The 20,854-nt window shown below is 33.2% G+C and overlaps 1 protein-coding gene across 1 annotated transcript; it reads left to right on the plus strand.

Moving 5' to 3' along the window:
- Positions 1-10,483: 10,483 nt before the first annotated feature.
- On the plus strand, positions 10,484-12,234 carry LOC128204130 (uncharacterized). Its single transcript, XM_052905496.1, has one exon. The coding sequence runs from the start codon at positions 10,518-10,520 to the stop codon at positions 12,219-12,221; it is 1,704 nt and encodes a 567-aa protein (XP_052761456.1). The 5' UTR covers positions 10,484-10,517; the 3' UTR covers positions 12,222-12,234.
- Positions 12,235-20,854: the final 8,620 nt, after the last annotated feature.

Here is a 20,854-nt window from a genome sequence, read left to right on the forward strand (position 1 = left end):
AGAATGTAACTATTTGATCTGACATAGTATAATACAGTACGCTCATAGTACAAATATGTTCCTGTAGATCTGACGTAATGTTATAAAGAACGCTCAAAATACGATTATGTTCCTGTAGATCGGACACAATACAATATCGTTTGCTCATAATAAATATGTTTGCCTGCAGATCTGACCCAATTTAATACAGTATGCTCATAAAACAATGTGTGTATACCACATGATAAACTGCGTCATAAATGCTAAATCTGAAGGCATTTTTTGCTCTGAATGAAGACTTTAAACAAAGATAATTTTACAATTTGTTCACCATTTTAAATGAAAAGACAGTGCCCAGCCTCCGGTCTTTTACCAGAGTTTGATTGAAAGTTTAGTTTCTGAAGACACTTCCACAAACCTTTTCACAAAACCGCCGCCTGTTGGAGCAGTGTCGAAAAACAGGTTCAGACTGTGTGTGATGTTTTTGGTTTCTAACGATGACTGCATCGTATCTTTGAAAAGTATTTGCATTAGGTGCTCTGAATTGTTTCCCTCCGTCTGCAGATAGAGTTGGGATCTCTCATCATTGAAGTACTTGGGGTTTACCTTTTCGTTTTTTATTATTATTTGTTTTTTTTTTTGATAAGTTTCCTCAAGTTAATGCATACTTTGATAAGATTTATCTTTTGCGTTTTATCTTTATTAAGAATTGTTGGGATAAGAGTGAGGTTTGTGCACATAAACTGGTTCAAACCTCCAGTAAATTAACATTTTACTGACCGTTCCAAGGCGGTACCTAACAATTCTTGTTAAACATACCAATTATTTATATATATATATAGTATTTATGCACTGTGCTGTTTGTAGAGTTGTGTGCTGTTCTATGTTTCTTGTTTGTGAATTTGTGTTCTATGTCTTTGGCGTTTGCCCATTGCCATTAAACCGGGTTTATGTTTAAATTTTTTGCTACTGAGCATGTTTCTGTAGCTTTTTGCATATATATTGTCGAAGTGTTTGAGGAAACTAATAACCAAATAAAACTCCGATTATTCAACGAATGCGGGGCTCTTTAAGAGGCTAAGACTGGCCTTTATTTCATTTAAAATGTTGAGGAAATGAAAAATATCTTGGTTTTAAGTCTTCAGTTAAAGCAAAATGTTGCCCTCCGACACAACATATATGACTTCATACGATTTTGTTCCTGTAACCTGCCTTGATTTTGGGATCGTTTCCTAAGACGCATTTAAAAAAAACATTTTCGTTCCATTTGAAAATAGAACGTTTGACTAAATGTCGTATGATCATGAGTTTAAGTTAATAATTCAATGAATGGCACAAATTAAATAAAGAAAACTACTTGCAAAATAAAACGCACCTTGCCTAAACTTACAAATAGAGACATTCGCTTTTTAATAACTATTCAGAAATATTGACTCGAAAGTAGTCGTACGATTCGTGGGTTGATAAAATGGCCCCAAACACTTTGACCCTTTGTGACTAAATGAGATTTATCTCATGGATTTGTTGCTATAGTTTTCATATAAATGTATACATCTTATACCGGAAAGCATTATATTAAAGAAATTCTACTTTAAGTAAGTTGTAATGTGGTGGCATGTGATTTATGATTCACGTCTGCTTTCCATTTTTGAGAGACGCAGCAATGGCTCTTTTGTATTCATGTTTGGGCAAATTGCTAAGGTAACGTCTGGTTATCATTTAGGGAATGACGTATTAGATTAATGTATGTACTAAATTGAAGCCACATCTGTACCATATTTTGAACACCCATATCCCTTGAAAGATATGTCCATTAATTATAAAGGTTTATCAATTACTGGAAACACGTTTTGCTCCTGAAAGAAAGCACAACTACAATACTATGTTTACATGTAAATGATCTGTCAGGGATATGGATGTATTTATATATTTAATGCATTTAGGTGAAGTAAGTTAAAAACTTAACATAATTGTAAAAACTCCATTCTCATGGGCTTGTCTGTATGATAAACGCAGGACTTCATTGCAGCTATTCATTTAAGATTCTACAATAGGGAAGAAAGATATATGTCATAACACTAAATTGCACATCTTACAACTTTTATAACTGATTAACTAAATATACTAGAACAGGTTCTTTGCAATATCTGACAACAGCACTTTTTTGAATAAACACACCATCATTTTCCCATTGACTTTGGCACCACCACTTCGTCTTCAGGGGACTTAGATAACAACGTTGTTCTGACAGGAACAATAATTGCCGTAGTGGGAAATCGATTTAGTTTTGACAAGAAAGTTTTGCTGCTAATGCAAAAGCCAACATAGATTTGCCTAAAAGCGCATTTAAGGTGGTGGGGTACTTTGCTCCGTCAAAATTGACGTTCAAAATAAAATATCTTTCAAATTCTTTGAAATTTGGCCAGAGTGATGTTTCAGGTTTTCCTCATTTTTGCCAAAATGACATATGTCGGCGTTATCGGTTAGTGCAAAAAGACGCTATCTAACACGATACCCCTTTTTTACGTTTTTGATACGTTTTGTGTTACTGATCAGCCGTTTGTGTTTATAAATTTATGGAAATTGCTGTAAAGATCCCTTAATACAGTTATATAACTAATACAATATGCATTTTCAACAAATGTGCAAATTCTTTAATGTGCAGAAGATAAGCTAAGTGTCATTAGATAAATGTGCACGTATATTTACGTTCAACGACTGGCCTTGAAATGAAAATAACTTCCTTAAATGCACGGCACTTCCTATATTTTTTTCTATCATTTTATAGCCTGATATTCAGCCTTTCGTGTTATGTAATAAAATATATGTGTTTTCGGGCTAATTTAGCAACCAATTTAAAACCATGCGTTCCGAAACGTTTGCTTTAACGTTGCTGACGTCAACGTTGTTTTAATGCTGGCGTTAAATTTTGATATTTTGAAAATTGAATGTAAAAAGGGCGGTATGTTGTCCAATAACCAGGAAAGAAATGTTAAAATAGCATTTAGCAAATGCAACAGAAATATGATTTTCTAAAACAAAATGTGTTTTTATAAATTTGCATTAATGATTGATTAATTTTATATGTTGCATGAATGATTGCGATTATGCACACTCACGTGCATGCGTTTTGGTAAAGGTAAGATTTATTATAATTTGCGATCATCACCTATACATAAAAATGTTACATAACTTTTTTAAGATATATATCATATTCATGAAATCATAACCATTTAACATTCCTGGATGATAACCAGTACTCTCATAAATGATGCTCCGAGTGGGGATTAAACCCGAGACCTTCTGATTTAAAGTCCGAATCTGTGTTAGCAAGTGCGCGTTTTTGTCGAAACCGTGCACGTGCTCAATAAAACCGGAAACAACGTGGGGTACGTTAAAAATCGAAAAAAATGAATATTAAAAATGCGAGTTTTTCTGATATTTCTAATTTATCTTTCTTGTGTGTGAAAATATGAAAATATGAAAATGAAAACGTAGTATGCTTGTTTCATTGTATATTTATAGCAGTTAACATGTTTTTTCGATAAGATTTAAATATTTGATGACGCAATTTACCATAAAATTAAAGAAATTACGGTGCCATATAAGATAGCCGGTTTTTGCACTAATCTTCATCGGAAAGGTATTTTATTTCGCATAAATGATAAAAGAAAGCTTAGCACCCGACGGTGATACGTGCATGAGAAACCAAAACTGCACCCCCTTACACCCACCTTACAGCTTTAATCTGTGCCATTATGTATGCAATTTGGGAACAAGGCGTCAACTAAGTCTCAGTAACAGCAACAGGCCCTATTGGCCCATCATGGGAGCGGTCGATATAACGGATGACTCCGCTGTCTAGTCGTTTGTTGTTTCTAGGCAGAGTGAAAGTGTCGGCATCGAGGATAAACTACGGGAGTGTTGGATTGAATAGGAGCTACGTGACTTTTTTTATGCATACATCATTGGCATTACAATTGATGTTATAAATAAGGATAACACAATAAGTACAACATTAACAATATTTGTCAGGACTGTGGAAAGTTGTCATTTCAGTTGCTTTAGATGGTGCTGTATACCACGGAGGCCATGTAAGCTATTTATTTATTCATTAAGGTCTTAATTACAGTTTACTTTGACTAATTTAATTATTGGCAAATAAGGACAACGTTCTATAACATTGTATACTATGCTTAATTGTATTTAAATTAACGCTTCGCATGCAACTTGTTTTAAATCAAGTACTAAGAGGAACATGGCCTGTTTGAATTAAGGATGAGTATCTGTTTTGTTCGCATGTTACCTTTGCCTCGGATGGATGCATTCATTGGCATGTGACGTCTGTAAGGGAAATATTTGCTTGTTCACGGTGATTTTATGATTATATGTTGTATTTCCCCATTACACTGATCTGTTGCATATGTCATCAATGTAACCAATACATTATAGAATAAAATGATACATACAACACAGCTCAAATTACAGAGAATGCATAATTACTGCATTAAAGATTTTGAAGACAACAAATTATCGTATAGTTCTTATGCAAACTTTTGCAAGGTTTGAACAATGCTATTTAATACAAAATATTGGTATATCAGCTTTAAAAATGCATTTTCTTAGCATGAATTTGTTATTTGAAAAACGATGCTTTTATTGCTCGAAAAGACTACCAGGTAATTTGCACAGACCTTATTATGTTCACTTTATATCATAACCACATGAAACCACCTGTTATTCCGAAAAATAACATTTTTACTCAGCTACAAATTCAGATGATTCATAAAGGCTCATTATTCGGTAGTTCAGTACTTTAAGAGAATAACGTTTAGGCATACAGTTTGGCATAAACAGTTAATTAACACCTGAGAATCTCTCAACAACAAAGCATGTTGGTATTGTCTGAAAATATCTTACGGGTGTGTGCTATTTTTGTATAATAGTATATTTGGTATATTTAGATTAATGATAGTCGAAATGCTTTGTGAAACGAAAAAATGAAGTAAATGTAAACTGGCTGGTTCTTGTGTAAATGGTTCCTGCGATACAATCCGTTAAGTTCTGTTTCATTTTAGCATCAAGGGTCGTAATGCAGTATATAGCTGTAACGAAATAAATATAAACAATTACATGTAAAAACTGACGGTTAAAAAGTAAGATACCATAGAGATTGATCACACAATTATAATATCGAACACAAATATTATAAATAAAATAATACATTTATTAAAAGATTTTAGAGCATTTGATACATGTCAAAGAGGGCGATAAAGGCCAAAAATGAAAATACATGTACTTTAATTTAAATTGTAAGATACTATTGCAAGGGCATTTGTTTGTTAAAATTATGTTTGCACTTAAACAGAATAGACTTCGGACAATATTATTAAGTTTTATTTGTGACAAAACCTTCGATACTTGCCAATCGACAACGCTCTATGGCTTCTGGATGGAAGAAATGTAAATAAGATTTGAAAGCGTCAATTTTAAAGAATGTTTAGACTTTATGTTATTTTCTGGTTCCAAAAATGATATACGTATCATTTAAAAGAGTCACACGCTATAAAAAGAATTAGGGATTTTACTAAATTCTAAATTCATAACAACTCCCTTCTTACACTTTGCTAAGGTCACACAAGATTCTAACATGTAGGACAAGACACATATTTTATGGTCGCTAAAATGGAACCTACTTTTGCATTAATGTATTGTTGCGAATCATTAAAATACCACCGCCCTGATTATGTTGTGTGCACGTTATTTCATTCAATAGAGCTGTGACAGTGTACTAGAATTCCAATGCGTATTGCTTTTAACAACTACAATGGTGTGACTCTGCTTAAACATCATTTTATACTTAAAAGAGAGACGACCGCGAAAATACTTAAGGTAAGTATGAATGTAATTGATAACCAAGCTGATTTAGTGGGCGGAGTTTTTTCTTCGGCGTTGACATTGTGACTTAGTCGATTGACGATAGGAGAAACTCAAACCAATTAGCATGCAATGGCCCCGGCATCAATAGCCTCTAAAAAGTGTATATATGTAAGATGATATTCCAGCTCGGACTTTATGCTCTAACGAAGGTCTGACATATGTCTTATCCATTACGTTGGTATGTCCATATTCATGGGTAGAACACTAAATAGTTTACAAAGAACGATACATTATAACTGCATCTGAAAGTTATTTAAGTTTGTAATGTAATTGCCGGTTGCTTGTATAATTACATGCAATCCTGGTGAATAATAATTATGATAATATAACGTTTAGATAAAGTATAAGGTGATTGTCGGATAAGATGAAACAATATTGTGCTGACGTACTACTAAGTTAGAAAAAGATCATAATGGAAATCGTGTATAGGCTAAGATAATGAACTATTTCTTTGAAATATTCATAACTTGACAGGCAGATTATCAGGCTCATTCAGCTGCGGAACTGGCGTACCAAAACTCAAGAGCAAGATGGCATATTATATTGAACAAATATGTTTTTGGCAAAAGAAACGAGATGATGACATTTACTTACTAAACTAGTATGTAATTGCTAATACCATTTCATACGTTTTGATTTGGTGTAAGTCATCATCTATAAGGCAAATATAATTCCTGTGAAACGATCATTTCTATAATAAGCTGCAACGGTAATTAGAACGATATTAAATGAGTTATCAACCTTAACGTAATACATACTTTGAGTTAATGGTTCGCTTCCTTACGATTGCTCGCCGAGAATGTTATTATAAATAATTACAGCCGACGTTATGTGTTGTCTGAAGCTCGGGAATAACGTAAAGTGCTTTGTCCAAAATGAATACAATTATTATCTGTTCTTTCATGATCATTGAATACAGTTACAAAGTTACACCGTGTTTCTTAAAGTTATTATTACGACCTTCAAGCCGTTGTTAGCGGCTGTCTACGTATTAAGTGACCCATTCAAGCACTGGTCAACTACTTACAAAGAACTCTCCTTTCTGTTTGAACACTTAGTGTGTATGCCATTCCTCCAAAGGATCACTCTTCCAGACATATATAGCGACAAATGGAAGCACTGTAACATCACTAGCAACAAACAGTCTTTGCTGTTTTAAAGCTGCACTCTCACAGATATACCATTACATTTACAACTTTTTTTTATTTTTGTCATAGAAAGAGCAAATTTTTGCGTAAATATCTGCAAACCAATGATAAAAAATTGCTGACAAAAGATCAAATCGCAGATTTTCATATTTCCGTTCGAAAATTAATGTTTATGGCTTAAACCGTTACTAACGGTTTAAAAAAAATACACACAACATCAATTTTTGAACTAAAATATAAAAATCTGCGATCTAATTTTTTGTCAGCAGTCTTTTATAGCTGGCTTCCATGTATTTTCGCAAAAATTGGTTCGTTTCAAGACAAAAATTAAAAAAAATGTCAAAATGTTCAATTTGTGAGAGTGCAGCTTTAACACTAAGTGTGTATGTTATCCTTCTGAAGGATTACTCTTTGGACGTATATAGAGACAAATGGTAGCCCTTGAACATCACTTACAACGAACAGTCTTTACTGTTTTTACACTAAGTGTATATGTTATCCTTCTGAATGATTACTCTTTAGACGCCATTCAAACACTGGCACATCACTTAAACCGATCAGTTTTCACTTTTTTTACACTAAGCGTGTATGCAATCCTTTCGAGGGATCGCTTTGTTACCGTATTTAAAGACGCATTCATGCACTGATACACGTAGTTGTTTTGCAACAATTATTTACAAGAAGCAAACAATATAACATAACACGTCGAATCAAGTTGGAAAACAGTAACTTATTCTACTTGAAGAAAATGAAATGACAGATAATAGGCTGTTTTAATTAAGATGCAAGCATCATTTGTATCTTAAAAAACTCATATTTCCATTAGATAAATTGAAATGTTAACATAACAACTATCGCAAAATGTGTGATTAATATGAAAATGTTACAAATCAAAGTGACACCCAAGATGTAATCGATTGGCTTACATTGCAAATTGAAAGCTGTGGTTTTCTCAAATTATGATAAAACAGTATCTTTGTGTAATACACAAAATTATTCATAACGAACTCATATACTGCTATACCTGAGCCGATAAGGAAGCGAACCTTTTATGAACTAAATCTTAAAGCAGCAGAACCGCTTCGGTTGTCTTTCACAATGTCATACTTAAAACAGAAAGGTCAGGCGTAGCGTTGAAAATGTAACAAGTAAATTTGATGTGACTTGAGCCGGGTTTCATACCTTGACGTATTTTGTGTGTTTAATGGATCTCTGTTCAAGAATGTGTTTAGTCGTAACCTTTGTTTATCTGTTAATGGAACCAACGCGGTAGCCAACACATTTATAGATTAATATACACTGATGCTGTAGTGTGCGCCTCTTGCAAGCTGGATCGTTTTACTTATACTCAATGATTTAGCACAGGGTTTTTCAATGTAGTTTTCAAGGTATCCGGTATTATACACCTGCTTCTTACGTTTCAGTTCCTTTGCTACTTATAACTACCATGTCTTCTTAAAAGAAATGAAATATAAAACCAGTGTGTTCTATGAAAGTTCATGAACATGAAACACATCGAACACGATTGGGAAAGATGAAATGTTCACATTAAATTCATAACCACGTAATGATTGCGTTAAAGGTATTCAATTTTGTGACCGCGTGGGTGTGAAATGTCGCAATCTAATATCAATCCTTCACGTAATTACCAGGTGTTAAGTTGGGAATATTCACTTGCGGTTATACGTGCATTCTTATTTTACTCTTCGTTAAAGGATTATCGCGTCTAAGGATTGGGAAGGTACATAATATAATTATGAAACTCATTATATAAATTAACTTTGGATATTGGAAATCTAAATACTTTTTTTTGAAATAGAGATAAGTTTACCATTGTTTTATATAATTTCATACAATCATTAAACATTTAACTAGATAAATCCCCCGGTTTTATCTTACTTAGTAACTTCATTCACATGTTTTCATTGTTTGCGCGATTAATGTTTCACAAAGCTCATATAAGTTGTTACAGCAGTGTGCATAATTATGTCATTGAAATGCAATTACGATATACCGTACGTAGTTAAATTTCACATTGATAACGTGAAGACAAATTAAAACGATTCATTTACATGTAAACATTAAACATGTAGATTGAAATATACTTTTTATTCCTCCAAACAAGAAAGTCATTAACCTTATTACAATTATACAAATTCAGATATTCTAAAATAAGACTTAATTTTGTAAGCTTAATCTTGCCTTAATTGTTACGTGTATGGACAAGCATAAGGGTGAGCATTCGAAAATGCGACCGGATTAACACTCTTGAGATATTTTCATTATTAATTAGGATAAAAAAAGACTTACTAATGTTTGTCCCACAAGGATTGATACATTTCTATTGCGAAATCAAGTGCATTTATCTTATGTTGCACTGTATGTTTCTAGATGTTTAAGTTTTGCTTTTTGTGTTTGATCATTTAACGAAATCACAGAAGGTTCATTGCTGATGAGTTTTAGTCTATCTATTTTTCCCAATGGGTACTTGTCCTTTGTCATATGAAGTGTATTCGAACACACGTTCATTGCATGAGTTCTTCATATATTTGAGTTGAAAATAGTCGTTAGCGTTCTAACACAAGCGAGTGTTTGTACATAAAAAGTGTCTGTAGAAAAAGTTCACATAATGTAGTAAATAAAGACATTGTAGAAAGCATGTACAACGAAAGTAAACAAGCAATACTTACACTAACGTCTCTTCGGAAGAAAGTAGAACGCGCCTTCATCGGAAGTAAGTAGAACGCGTGATAAAGACGACGCTACTACTCTCGCACAAACACACAGGTAGAAAGATTGACACCAAACTGATTTGTCACCTCCTTACAAAACAGTTAAACATAAACACTGGGACATCTCAATAAGACAATCACTAACGTTTGCTTAACGATTTTACGCAATAATTAACTTAACTTAGCACTCCATAAAAAGATTATGAACGGCAACACACGAAGTGGCAAATAACATAGACGAACTTCTGTAAAGACACTATATCCTAGACATTGATAGATTTAGCTACGAGTTCATTATAAGTGTGTGAGAACCTAATTGTAAATCACATTATAAAATACATGTATACTTTAATCACGCAATAATACGTACCGTGATAGTTTCATTTCAAGTGTACTTATACTTAGACTTAGACCCAATAACATTTCATTACTCTAAACCTCTAAGCGGACTTCTTTTTAAGCACCATCCTCTTAATCAGCAAGATATTTCTGTTTATCAACTTAATCAGTGATGTTTTACATTTCAGATGAAAACTTCATAAACCTGGGACGGTTTTCCTCAGCACCAATATCTATATTGTGAGGAACCTGTTGCTTGGAATGTCACAGAATTTCTGCTTGCAACGAAAATATGAATATGGATTTGAATGACTGGACGAATAATACTAGCGAAGAGCACATACATATACTCCATAATTATCCTGATACTCTCCCGGACATGCTGTCATCTTATATCAACAATACTAATGGCATTGATCATCAAACGGATATTCTTCAGAAGATTAACGACCAAGAAGTGAAGGCCCTCTATCCACTCATATTTTTCTACGCAATTATCCTGATAATTGGTGTAATTGGCAACGCTGTGGTGCTCTTAGTATACACGTACCAGTATAAGAGGTCACCAGCGAGGATGTTCATCTTGTTCCTGGCATCAATAGACTTCTCGATCTGCTTATTCGGATTACCATATCATATGATTGACCTTACTCACCCATACACATTTACCAATGCCATCAGTTGCAAAATACTTACATTTATAATATCATTATTATTTCATATGTCTATCTTTGGATTACTAGTTATAGCAGTTGATAGATATTTAAAAATATGTAGACCTTTAAGCTCCTTTCAAATGTCACATTTTGGAAAAAGAAGGGCATGTGTTTTAGCAAGTATTGCCGCGGTTATTTTTGCATGGCCTAACCTTGTTCTCTACGGACAGAGTGAAATGGAAACAATTTATCCTAACATTTCTGGACATGCATGTTTCTTTAAAACGGAATATACGGAAACCATTTATCCATTAGTTTTCACCATGGTAACTCTTACACTATGCCTAACATCAACGGCCTTCTTGATGGTATCATACTCTCTTATTTGTCATCAAATTATAACAAGGTATAGGGGACCATCAAAATTTGAAAAATATGTTCATGGCGAGGATAGTTCTACTGATGACGTCATCATGAAAAACCTTACAGTCCCTATGGAAATGAAATACTCACCTGTTCCATCCAAAGGCAGATTTAATTCATCACTGCAAAACGTCAGGAACGGTTCAGGTGATATTTCCAAGAGTAGGCTTGAAAATGCGCCTCAAAATCATGAACAACCCAGAGAGGTGTTCCCTTGCTCCAACTCAAATGACCCTCTAATAGTTGGCAGTGAAACACATAAAAGTGGTGATAAAATCTTCACAGTAGGGAAACCTTTTGATGGACGTGAATCTAGTGTAGAAAAACTAAAATATAGTTCGGAATCTTTGAAAAGCAGTCGAGGTATTTTATTAGCCCAAAGAGAGACAACTGTCGGAAACAAGACGACAACAAATGATTTTGATTTTGATGCAAATGGAAAACTTATCGACACAGAAACTGCACAATTACTAGATATCCCTCATAAAGAATCACTGGGTTCACCAACAAGAAGGTGTTCGGAGCAAATGAATACAATAACAAATACAGAAGTGAAAGTGAAAAGAAGTCAGTCGTTGATGCTTCCCAACAGAAATATGTATTTGACGAACTATTTTGATTACAATGGCTTAAGAATTAATCAGTCATGTTGTGTAAGTATTCCAGGCTCATCGAGATCATCCGTAAAGATGAATAAACTGAACTTGACGTCCAAACAACATTTCAAAATAACCAAAATAATGTTGACTGTTTCGTCAGTGTTCATACTTAGTCATGCACCTGCGTTTGTTATAACAATTCTCAGCACTGTGGATACTAAATTTTGGGACGACTTGACTGAAAGTGAAACTATATTCTTTGAGTTTCTCCTGCGGTTTTATTTAGTAAACAATATTTGCAATCCATTTATCTATGGGTTTTGGGACAAACGGTTTAAGAAGGAAGTACGGTTTACATTTAGAAAACTGAAATTAAAGATTAAAACATTATTCCAATGTTTTTGAATTGAATCATGAATGTAAACAGTTAATTTATTATTCACGGACCAAGATTTTGTATTATTGTTTTTTTCTGGATTCCTGTCTTGTTGAAGAAAGACTTTTTGGGAATTATTCGTCGTTAAAAACATCAGTTTGACAGTCAATATAGCATATACACTTCCCATTATTTAAAGCCTTGCATCTTGATTTTACAATAATATGGGTCAAACGTGCTATTGTGCCTTTTAATAGGGTCAATGTAATTGTTATGTAACATGTAGTTTTCATTTTATAATCTTAATTATTCCATGTATCGGTGGCAGTTATTATATAATGTTTACTCTCAATAAAAGAAAATTATTCACCAATCAGAACAATATATAATTAACATATATCCGAATATGAATATGGGTAAAATGCTTTAGAAAGCAGTGATATTATTTAATGAACACGAAGATGATTAGTTAGAGAACATTTTTCTTATATATACTGTTGCACTTGTAGTTCTGGGTTTAACTTGTGATAACGTTATGAGGTTATGTTTAAATGTTTTTTTTACTTAAAAGGCTTTTGAAAATGTTCCATTTCTAAGAAATAATATTCGTCTCATGGGCGATTGCATCAGGACTATTTTTATGTCGCCTCCGTAGCATGGCAGACAAATAGGGGTCAAATTGTCCGGCATTGTCGTCGTTGTCATTTTATTTTTGCCCAAGAATTTCAGAATTTCGTATTTAGTTTTTGACAACTTGTTTCCAATGTTTATTGACATCAAATTATAATCGATATTTTAAATCCCAATCGTGCTATTGACCTCATAGTTATGGCCCTTGAATTGGGTGTCAGTATATGGCTAAAATAACTTTGTCTGCAGACTAATTTGAACTTTGTTTATTCAATATATACCAAACTTGGTTACAATGCTCTTGGATATAACATCTCAACTGATCTCGATCAACAATCAGTGCGCATAATTAAGTCTCGAGATTACAAAAACACAACCTCACTTTACTTTCTTCCGTTGTTCAGCCCTTTAATTTTCAACTATAGTCTAACCTCACATTGAATGTTCCCTTACTCAAGAATTCATTATCAACTATGTACGTACACCAATAACAAAAAGCCTGTTATTGCAAAATTCCCTTTGGAGTTATTGGCCTTGGAACTTTCATATTTAATCAAGTGTACATATATAACATACTATTTTCGAACTAACGCCATTCAGTTCGATGGTGAAATATATCAATCTAGTTACATTAGTCCTACTATTGATTAATAATTGTTTAATCATTTTGAATTGGTTGTTAACATGTCAATGATGTTGATATGTATATGTTTTTAGAATCATTTATTAAAATTGATACCGTTTATATTTTGCATCAGATGGTAAAAATTTAAGAAATTTTGATTGCAATTACTCATATATTTCCGGTAAATACGATAATGAAAGTAATATATATGACTATACAGCTAAGGTAAAATGAACAGGATAAACTACTCTAAGCAGTGTATACAAGCGTACAATGATGTCAAAATTGATATTTTGTAAAGAAACATTGGTGTTCAACTTAGTTTCAAGCCAAGATGTGTTTATCTACTAACGTGTGAATTTGTTAGTCTTTTGTCTATTAGGTATGGCTTAGGGCGTACCTGTGGGCGTTGACATTTGACAGCCATTTCTATTACAGTCAATAAACTGTTTCAGTCGACCTGAGGCCCTTACTTGCATACGTTCATGAGTCGTTTGCTTCAGAACGATATATTCTATGATTTGATATGTCTTGGAACATTTTCCACGCCTACCACACATAATCATTCTCGTAATATCATTGTTTATGCATATATTCATTGGTTTCCCGTCAAATAAGCTAGTATTTATTGTTAAACCACTGACAGTTTTTGCAAAACTTCTTAGATGTTATCGAGCATGTTTAAAGCTGCAGTGATCGATGCAATAGACTCACATAGCAGATAACATCGTAGGCAACAATTCCGTAATGAATAATATATATAATAAAGGCCCGCAAACGATTCCATTTCTAGATTGGTAATACGTTCATTACTGTATTCTCTATTACCATTAAAAGTTGATTACCAAAGGGGATGTGTGTATTCTAGTCGCAGCTTAATTGTAGACGTGCCTTACTAAATCAGCAATACTTTGTGAAAGGTTCTTATTTATGCTAACCCACTGACCGTCTGAACCCAATCATTATCAATAAAAAAGATGTGTGTCATCAATAGTTCTGGTGGCCTTATTCTATTATTACATGTTGGGTCAAATATGAGGTTATTATCTAGTATTATGGATAAACAAACCAGTGCACTTCTATTTTCACTGACTGTTCTTAGGCGCTTAAGCACCATTTATTGATAATTTACGCAATGTGTGACTGTTTTTTAGTTTCGTAGGGCTTTGTTTGAACTTTCGTCTATTGGACTTGATTTAGTATTTTTTCATATGAATTTTGACCGTTTGATTTTAAACAAATTGATAATTAAATGAAGATTGCTTATTTTTAAAGTATACGTGTGCTGCCTTTACCGTTCAAATAAGTGTAATGCTTGGTCAAAGAATCATAAAGACATAAGGTCCGCTTCAAAACATTAAATGAAAATACAAAACTAATTATTGCCTAAATGGTAATAATCTAGCAAATCATACGTTCATTTCTAATTTTGTTTTTATCATAAAGATTGGTTTGAATAAAGTAGTCAATTTTTCTTTCTGATCAATAGAAGAAAACGTGATATTTTCTATTTTTTAAACAATAAATGACGTCATGAATATATAGCAAACTTACAACGTCTAGGTCAACATTTTAAGGAAGCGCAAATTTAACAAAATAATACAGTTAAGGTTTTTTGGTTGATTTTTCTGGACATCATCTCAGTATTCTTTCAACTTATAAATGGAATCTTTGCGATATCGATTGCGAAGCAAAGCTGATATATATTTTTTATTACATAATTGCGGGATCTACATATTTGAATGCATGTAGCGCGGGAAATGGCATGCCTGTGTGGTATTCGGCTCATCATCTCCGCAAGTATACAGAATGTTATTTTACAAAAAAAAATATACCGGGAATAGGCATGTGATAAAAAGATCTGATACTCGTCATCTTACAATACACAAATTTAAAGGCTCACACAAATTTCCTCGTTAAACACAGTTATGTATAATATGACGATTTGTTATATATACTACAATATATATTGCATTTAAACGAAACTGACCTGATAGTAAGATATTAAACAAAACGTGCATTAAACACAATCATGTTTCTATTGTACAGTTAATTTCAAACAGTCAATGCGTCATTTATTGGAATATTGAGCCTTAAAGTAGGAAACAATGTTTATGACAAGTTTTATCTAGACATGTCTTGTTGACTGGCTATTGAAAAAGCACAACCAAACGTAATATAAATTTTGATATTCCTTTTAATGTGAAAAAATAAATAATTGAATGGTATGTTGGCGTTCTAAAATTCCTTATAATACCAAATATGTCACGGTCATTGCTGATATCTGATAAAATGTTTTCCACTGGATTGCAGTCTATTCGATACAAATTGCAAACTTATATTTTGGGAAGGTTACAGGAAATGGCATCGCGGTTATTTCCTTTGACGTGTTAATTTTCTGCACTGCTGAGCATTAACAGAATATTCAGTATTTATTACAACTTTTTTATTGACATGAACAATGTATACGCGCTTCAAATATATTGGATCTAGACAGATTGTGTGGAATTTTGAAATCGACTTAAATGGAAAGTGCAATATTTTGTTGTCTACATCATGTAGAAATGACTCTTGTTAGCGTAGTTGTTCGACTTCCAGGCGAGTTTTACACAGTAATGATTTTACTATGATAGTTTATGATCTTTGGAACAACCAAATGTTACCTACTGGTAGTCATCAATAACATTTATTGGAACGTCAGACACTTTTATACTAAAAAAATGTATTGTCTTGTATTTATCTACATGTCAAACATATGAAATTATATATAAGCCCTTTAATTCAAAGGGAAAACATGTTTCCATTAAATAATAAATAAAATCACTAATGTGATTCGATAAGGAAGCTTCAATTTCAAGCAAAAACTATTCAATTTCCAATTAAGTAATGAACACTTTCGGCATAATGCCGAAATATGCTGAGCATTTCGTTCTTTCCAACGTAGGAGCGTCACTTTAAACCAGTGCATCAAAAGCAATATAGTAATACACATTTACAAAGAAAGACATTGGTCTAACACATCACCATTGGCATACATTATAATTTATAAGCAAAGTAATTCATTAAAATGGTATAATGCTGGTATTCCTTCAACAAAAAAGGAATGATATGCTAAATTGTTTGTAACATGTAACGCAAACCTACCGACAGTGTTATTTTAAAATAGGCCTGACGCTTATTTTGTAAGAACCCATAATACGAGTGTTTGATTCAATTAAGCATAAGCAGTCGTCTGTCAAATCCGTGATGGTAAAACAAACGCATTGATGCACTTACTTTCGAGATACTATGTCATAGTAATTGGTTATAATTTACATAATTATAATATAATCCTCCAACAAAACATTTTAATCATATTCTGAATTCCTACAACTTGTCTTTAACGTGCGACCGATTCTTCGGTTTGGTGAATGAGTGCAGTGGAATATGCCTCGGCGTTGGGTACCCGATGGTGATTTGTGCATGAGAAACCAAAACTGCACCCACCTTACTACTTTAATCCGACCATCACGTTTGCAGTTTTGGAACAAGGCGTCAACTTAGCCTCAGTAAGAACAACAGGCCCTATTGGCCCATTGTGGGGGCGGTCGATATAATGGATGGCTCCGTTGTCTAGTCGCTTGTTGTTTCTAAGCAGAGTGAAAGCGTCGGCCTCAGGGATAAACTACGGGAATGTTAGATTGAATAGGAGCTACGTGACTTAATATTGTTTTTTCTGCATAAATCATTGGAATCACAATTGATGTTGTTATAAATAAGAATAACACAATTACTACAACATTAACAATATCTGTCAGAACTGTGGAAAGTTGTCATTTCAGTTTTTAGATGATGTTGTATACCACAGAGGCAATGTAAACTTTTTTTATTTATTCATTAAGGTCTTAATTACAAATTACTTCAAATAAGTTACTTGTTGGAAAATAAGGACAACGCTATATAATCTCGTTCCACATGCAATTTGTTTTAAAACAAATACTTAATAGAAAAGTACCTGTTTAAATCTACGATGAGTATCTGTGTTTGGTCGCATGTTACCGCTGATCCAGATGGATGTATTCATCTGCATGTGACGTCTGCACGTGTAGTATATGCATGTTCACGGTGATTTATGCTTCAATGATGTTATTTCCCCCATTACACTGATCTGTTGTGAATGTCACCAATGCAACTATATATGATGCAATAAAATGATACAGTATTAAAAGCTCAAAATCCATAGGGAGACTAATAACTGCATTGAACATTTAAAAGACTTCAAATAATCGTATACTTCTAAGGCAAACAATTTGCAATGGTTAGAACAATACTTTTTTAATTTATTTTATTGTTTTTTTAGCTTTATAAATGCATTTTCTTAACATAATTAGAAATTTGAAAAACGATATTTTAATGGTTTGCAAGGACCTGATCCTACCAGCTAGTTGAGGCTAAACCAAGATCAATTTGTCTATGCCTTACTTTGTTGAATCATAAACACACGAAACCACTTCTTGTATCAAAAGAGCTTAAGTGTTTTCAATCTTTTAATAATTAAATACCAACTATGATTGGGTTAAGTATTATCATGTGTCAAAGGTTAAAACAGTGTCCTGATATCATTTGTAAAATGAAATAAATAAATCTAACAACCTATGGGTTCATAAAAGCTCATTATGCGGGAAAACATGTATTTTTAGAATAACAGTGTTTAAGCATACATGTTGGAACAAAAAAGAAATAAACACCTGAGAAACTCTCTACATCAGACGTATATTGGTATTGTCCGTAATTAACTTCGAGGTATGTTAGTTTTGTAAAAACAATATATTGTGGTATATTTAGAGTAATGACAGTCGAAATGGCTTCTGAAATGAAAAAGTAAGTGAATGTCAAATGGCTGGTTCTTGGGTAATCTGATAATCTGATATTTTTTACCCCACCCACGCCTCAAAATATGTCAACAAACTAGCGTGGTCCTCATCATTACCTTGAAAACGACCTGTCTTCAAGCAAAACAGACTGGTCTCTGACAGTAAGATTACTGAATATCCATGTATCATGAAACGCACTCTAAAGCTAAGAAAAATGTTTAAAATCCAATGATCATCCGCATTTGTTTTGCTAACAAATATTCATTCATCGCGGCGTAGTAGTTTGGTTATGTATCCATGCCCCGCTTAAAATAAAAGTGTTTTCGTTACTTTTTTGAACATGTGTGCACTTATGAAACTTCATTGATTACTGTTCATAAAAGCTTTGATGAAACTCGGAAAATAAGCATAAAAGAAACAGAAAATTTGTTTATTTCAGTGTAAGATCGTATTTAATTTCACTCGTGATCATAGAAAAACTATATTTTCACTCGTGGCTTCGTTATGTTTTTCCATGACACTCGTGAAATAAAATACGATCTTACACTGAAATGAACAAATATCCTCTATACATTTATTCAAACGTTTTTAAAGCATTGGATACATATCAAACAGGGCGATGAAGGCCAAAAATGAAAATACATTTTTAAGTACCCTCTATTGCAAGGGCATTTGTTTGTTAAAATTCTGTTTGCACTCAAACGGAAAAGTCTTTGGACAATTTGATGACGTTTTTGTGGCAAAACCTTTCATACTTACCAATAAACAATGCTCTATGACTTCTTGACGGACATAATGTAAATAAGATTTTGAAAACGTAAACTTTAAAGAATGTTTCGACTTGATATTATTTTCTGTTGCTAAAAAATGATATACCTTTCATTTAAGAGAGGCAAAAGCCATAAAACAATTTAGGTTTTGAATGCCCTTTTTACTAAATTCTAAATTCCTAACAACTCCCTTCTTACACTTTGCTAAGGTCAGACAAGATTTTAACATGTAGAACAAGACGCATATTTTATGGTCGCTAAAATAGAACCTACTTTTGCATTAATGTATTGTTGCGGTTCTTTAAAATACCACCGCCCTAATTGTTTACAGTTGTGTGCACGTTATTTCATTCGATAAAGCTGTGACAGTGTTCTAAAATTCCAATGTTAATCGCTTTAAACAATTACAACATTGTGTCCCTGCTCAAACACCATAGTATATATTAAGGGAGGCAACCGCGAACACACTTAAGGAAAGTATGATAACCAAGCTTATTAAGAGGGCGTGGTTTTTTCTTCGGCGTTGGCATTGAGACTTTGTCGAGTGACGATAGGAGAAACTCAAACCAATTAACTTAAGTGTCGACGGTAGCTCAAGCCGGCATAAATTTATTGGGTTCTGTTGTTTTGCCAAGTAATAACAACCAGCCTGCAATAAATATCCAAGATATGTATTTATGAAAATAAGATATGACTGTAGTCAACAACCGAATATGGCAAATGGCCAGATTATAATCAACAATACGTAAACAATACAACAAAAACAAAAACAACTAACCTGCAATAAATATCCAAGATATTTATTTATGAAAATAAGATATGACTGTAGTCAACAACCGAATATGGCAAATGCACAGATTATAGCACTTGACACATTAAAAACAGTCATGCGTGAAAGGTTAGTTGAACAGGATTAGATTGATCACAGGACAGTAGGGGCGGAGATTTAGTTGAGAAATGATAAGAATCGTAGAATAGAGATCACAAGACAGTAGGGTCGGAGCTTGGTATATTGAAGCAGGGCTCCTGACAAACAATCACATTTAAAGATTATCATTTATTATCATTTATTACAATTTCAAATACAAGTCCTGTGACATTAAGGAAAGTATGATAGTGATTGATAACCAAGCTTGTTAAGTGGGCATGTTTTTCGGCGAACATTGAGACTTAGTCGATAGACGATAGGCGACACTCATACCAACCGTCATGCAATGGCCTCGGCATTAATAACCTCTAAATAACGTATATGTAAGATGATATTCCAGCTATGACATAATGTTCTAAGGAAGGTCTGACATCTGTCTGATCCAGTACGTTTGTAAGAACGATACATTATAACTGCATCTGAAAGCTATTTAGGAGTGTAATGTAATTGCCAGGAGCTTGTATAATTACATGCAATTTTGGCAAATGATTATTCTGATAATTGTACGTTTAGATAAAGAATACTAGTTTATGAAGAAATTATAATAAAAATACTGTATCGACTAAGATAATCAACTATTTATTTAAAATATTTATAACTTGACAGGCACATTTTCAGGCTCATTCAGCCGCGGAACTCGCGTTACAAAACTCAAAAGGTGGATGACATATTATCATGAACAAAATATTCTTGGCAAAAGAAACGAGTTGATAACGTTTACTTACTAGACTACGAGATAATTGCAAATTTCACTTGATACTTTTTGATTTGGTGTAAGTGATCATCTATGGCCAAATATAATTCCTGTGAAAAGATCATTTCTATAATAAGCTGCAATGGTAATTAGAACGATATT

This window comes from Mya arenaria, chromosome 10 (assembly GCF_026914265.1).
Source record: "Mya arenaria isolate MELC-2E11 chromosome 10, ASM2691426v1".
Lineage (NCBI taxonomy): Eukaryota > Metazoa > Mollusca > Bivalvia > Myida > Myidae > Mya > Mya arenaria.

Excerpts from the sequence above, each read along its gene's own strand:
- LOC128204130 (XM_052905496.1), top strand. The coding sequence starts at position 10,518 with ATGCTGTCATCTTATATCAACAATACTAATGGCATTGATCATCAAACG.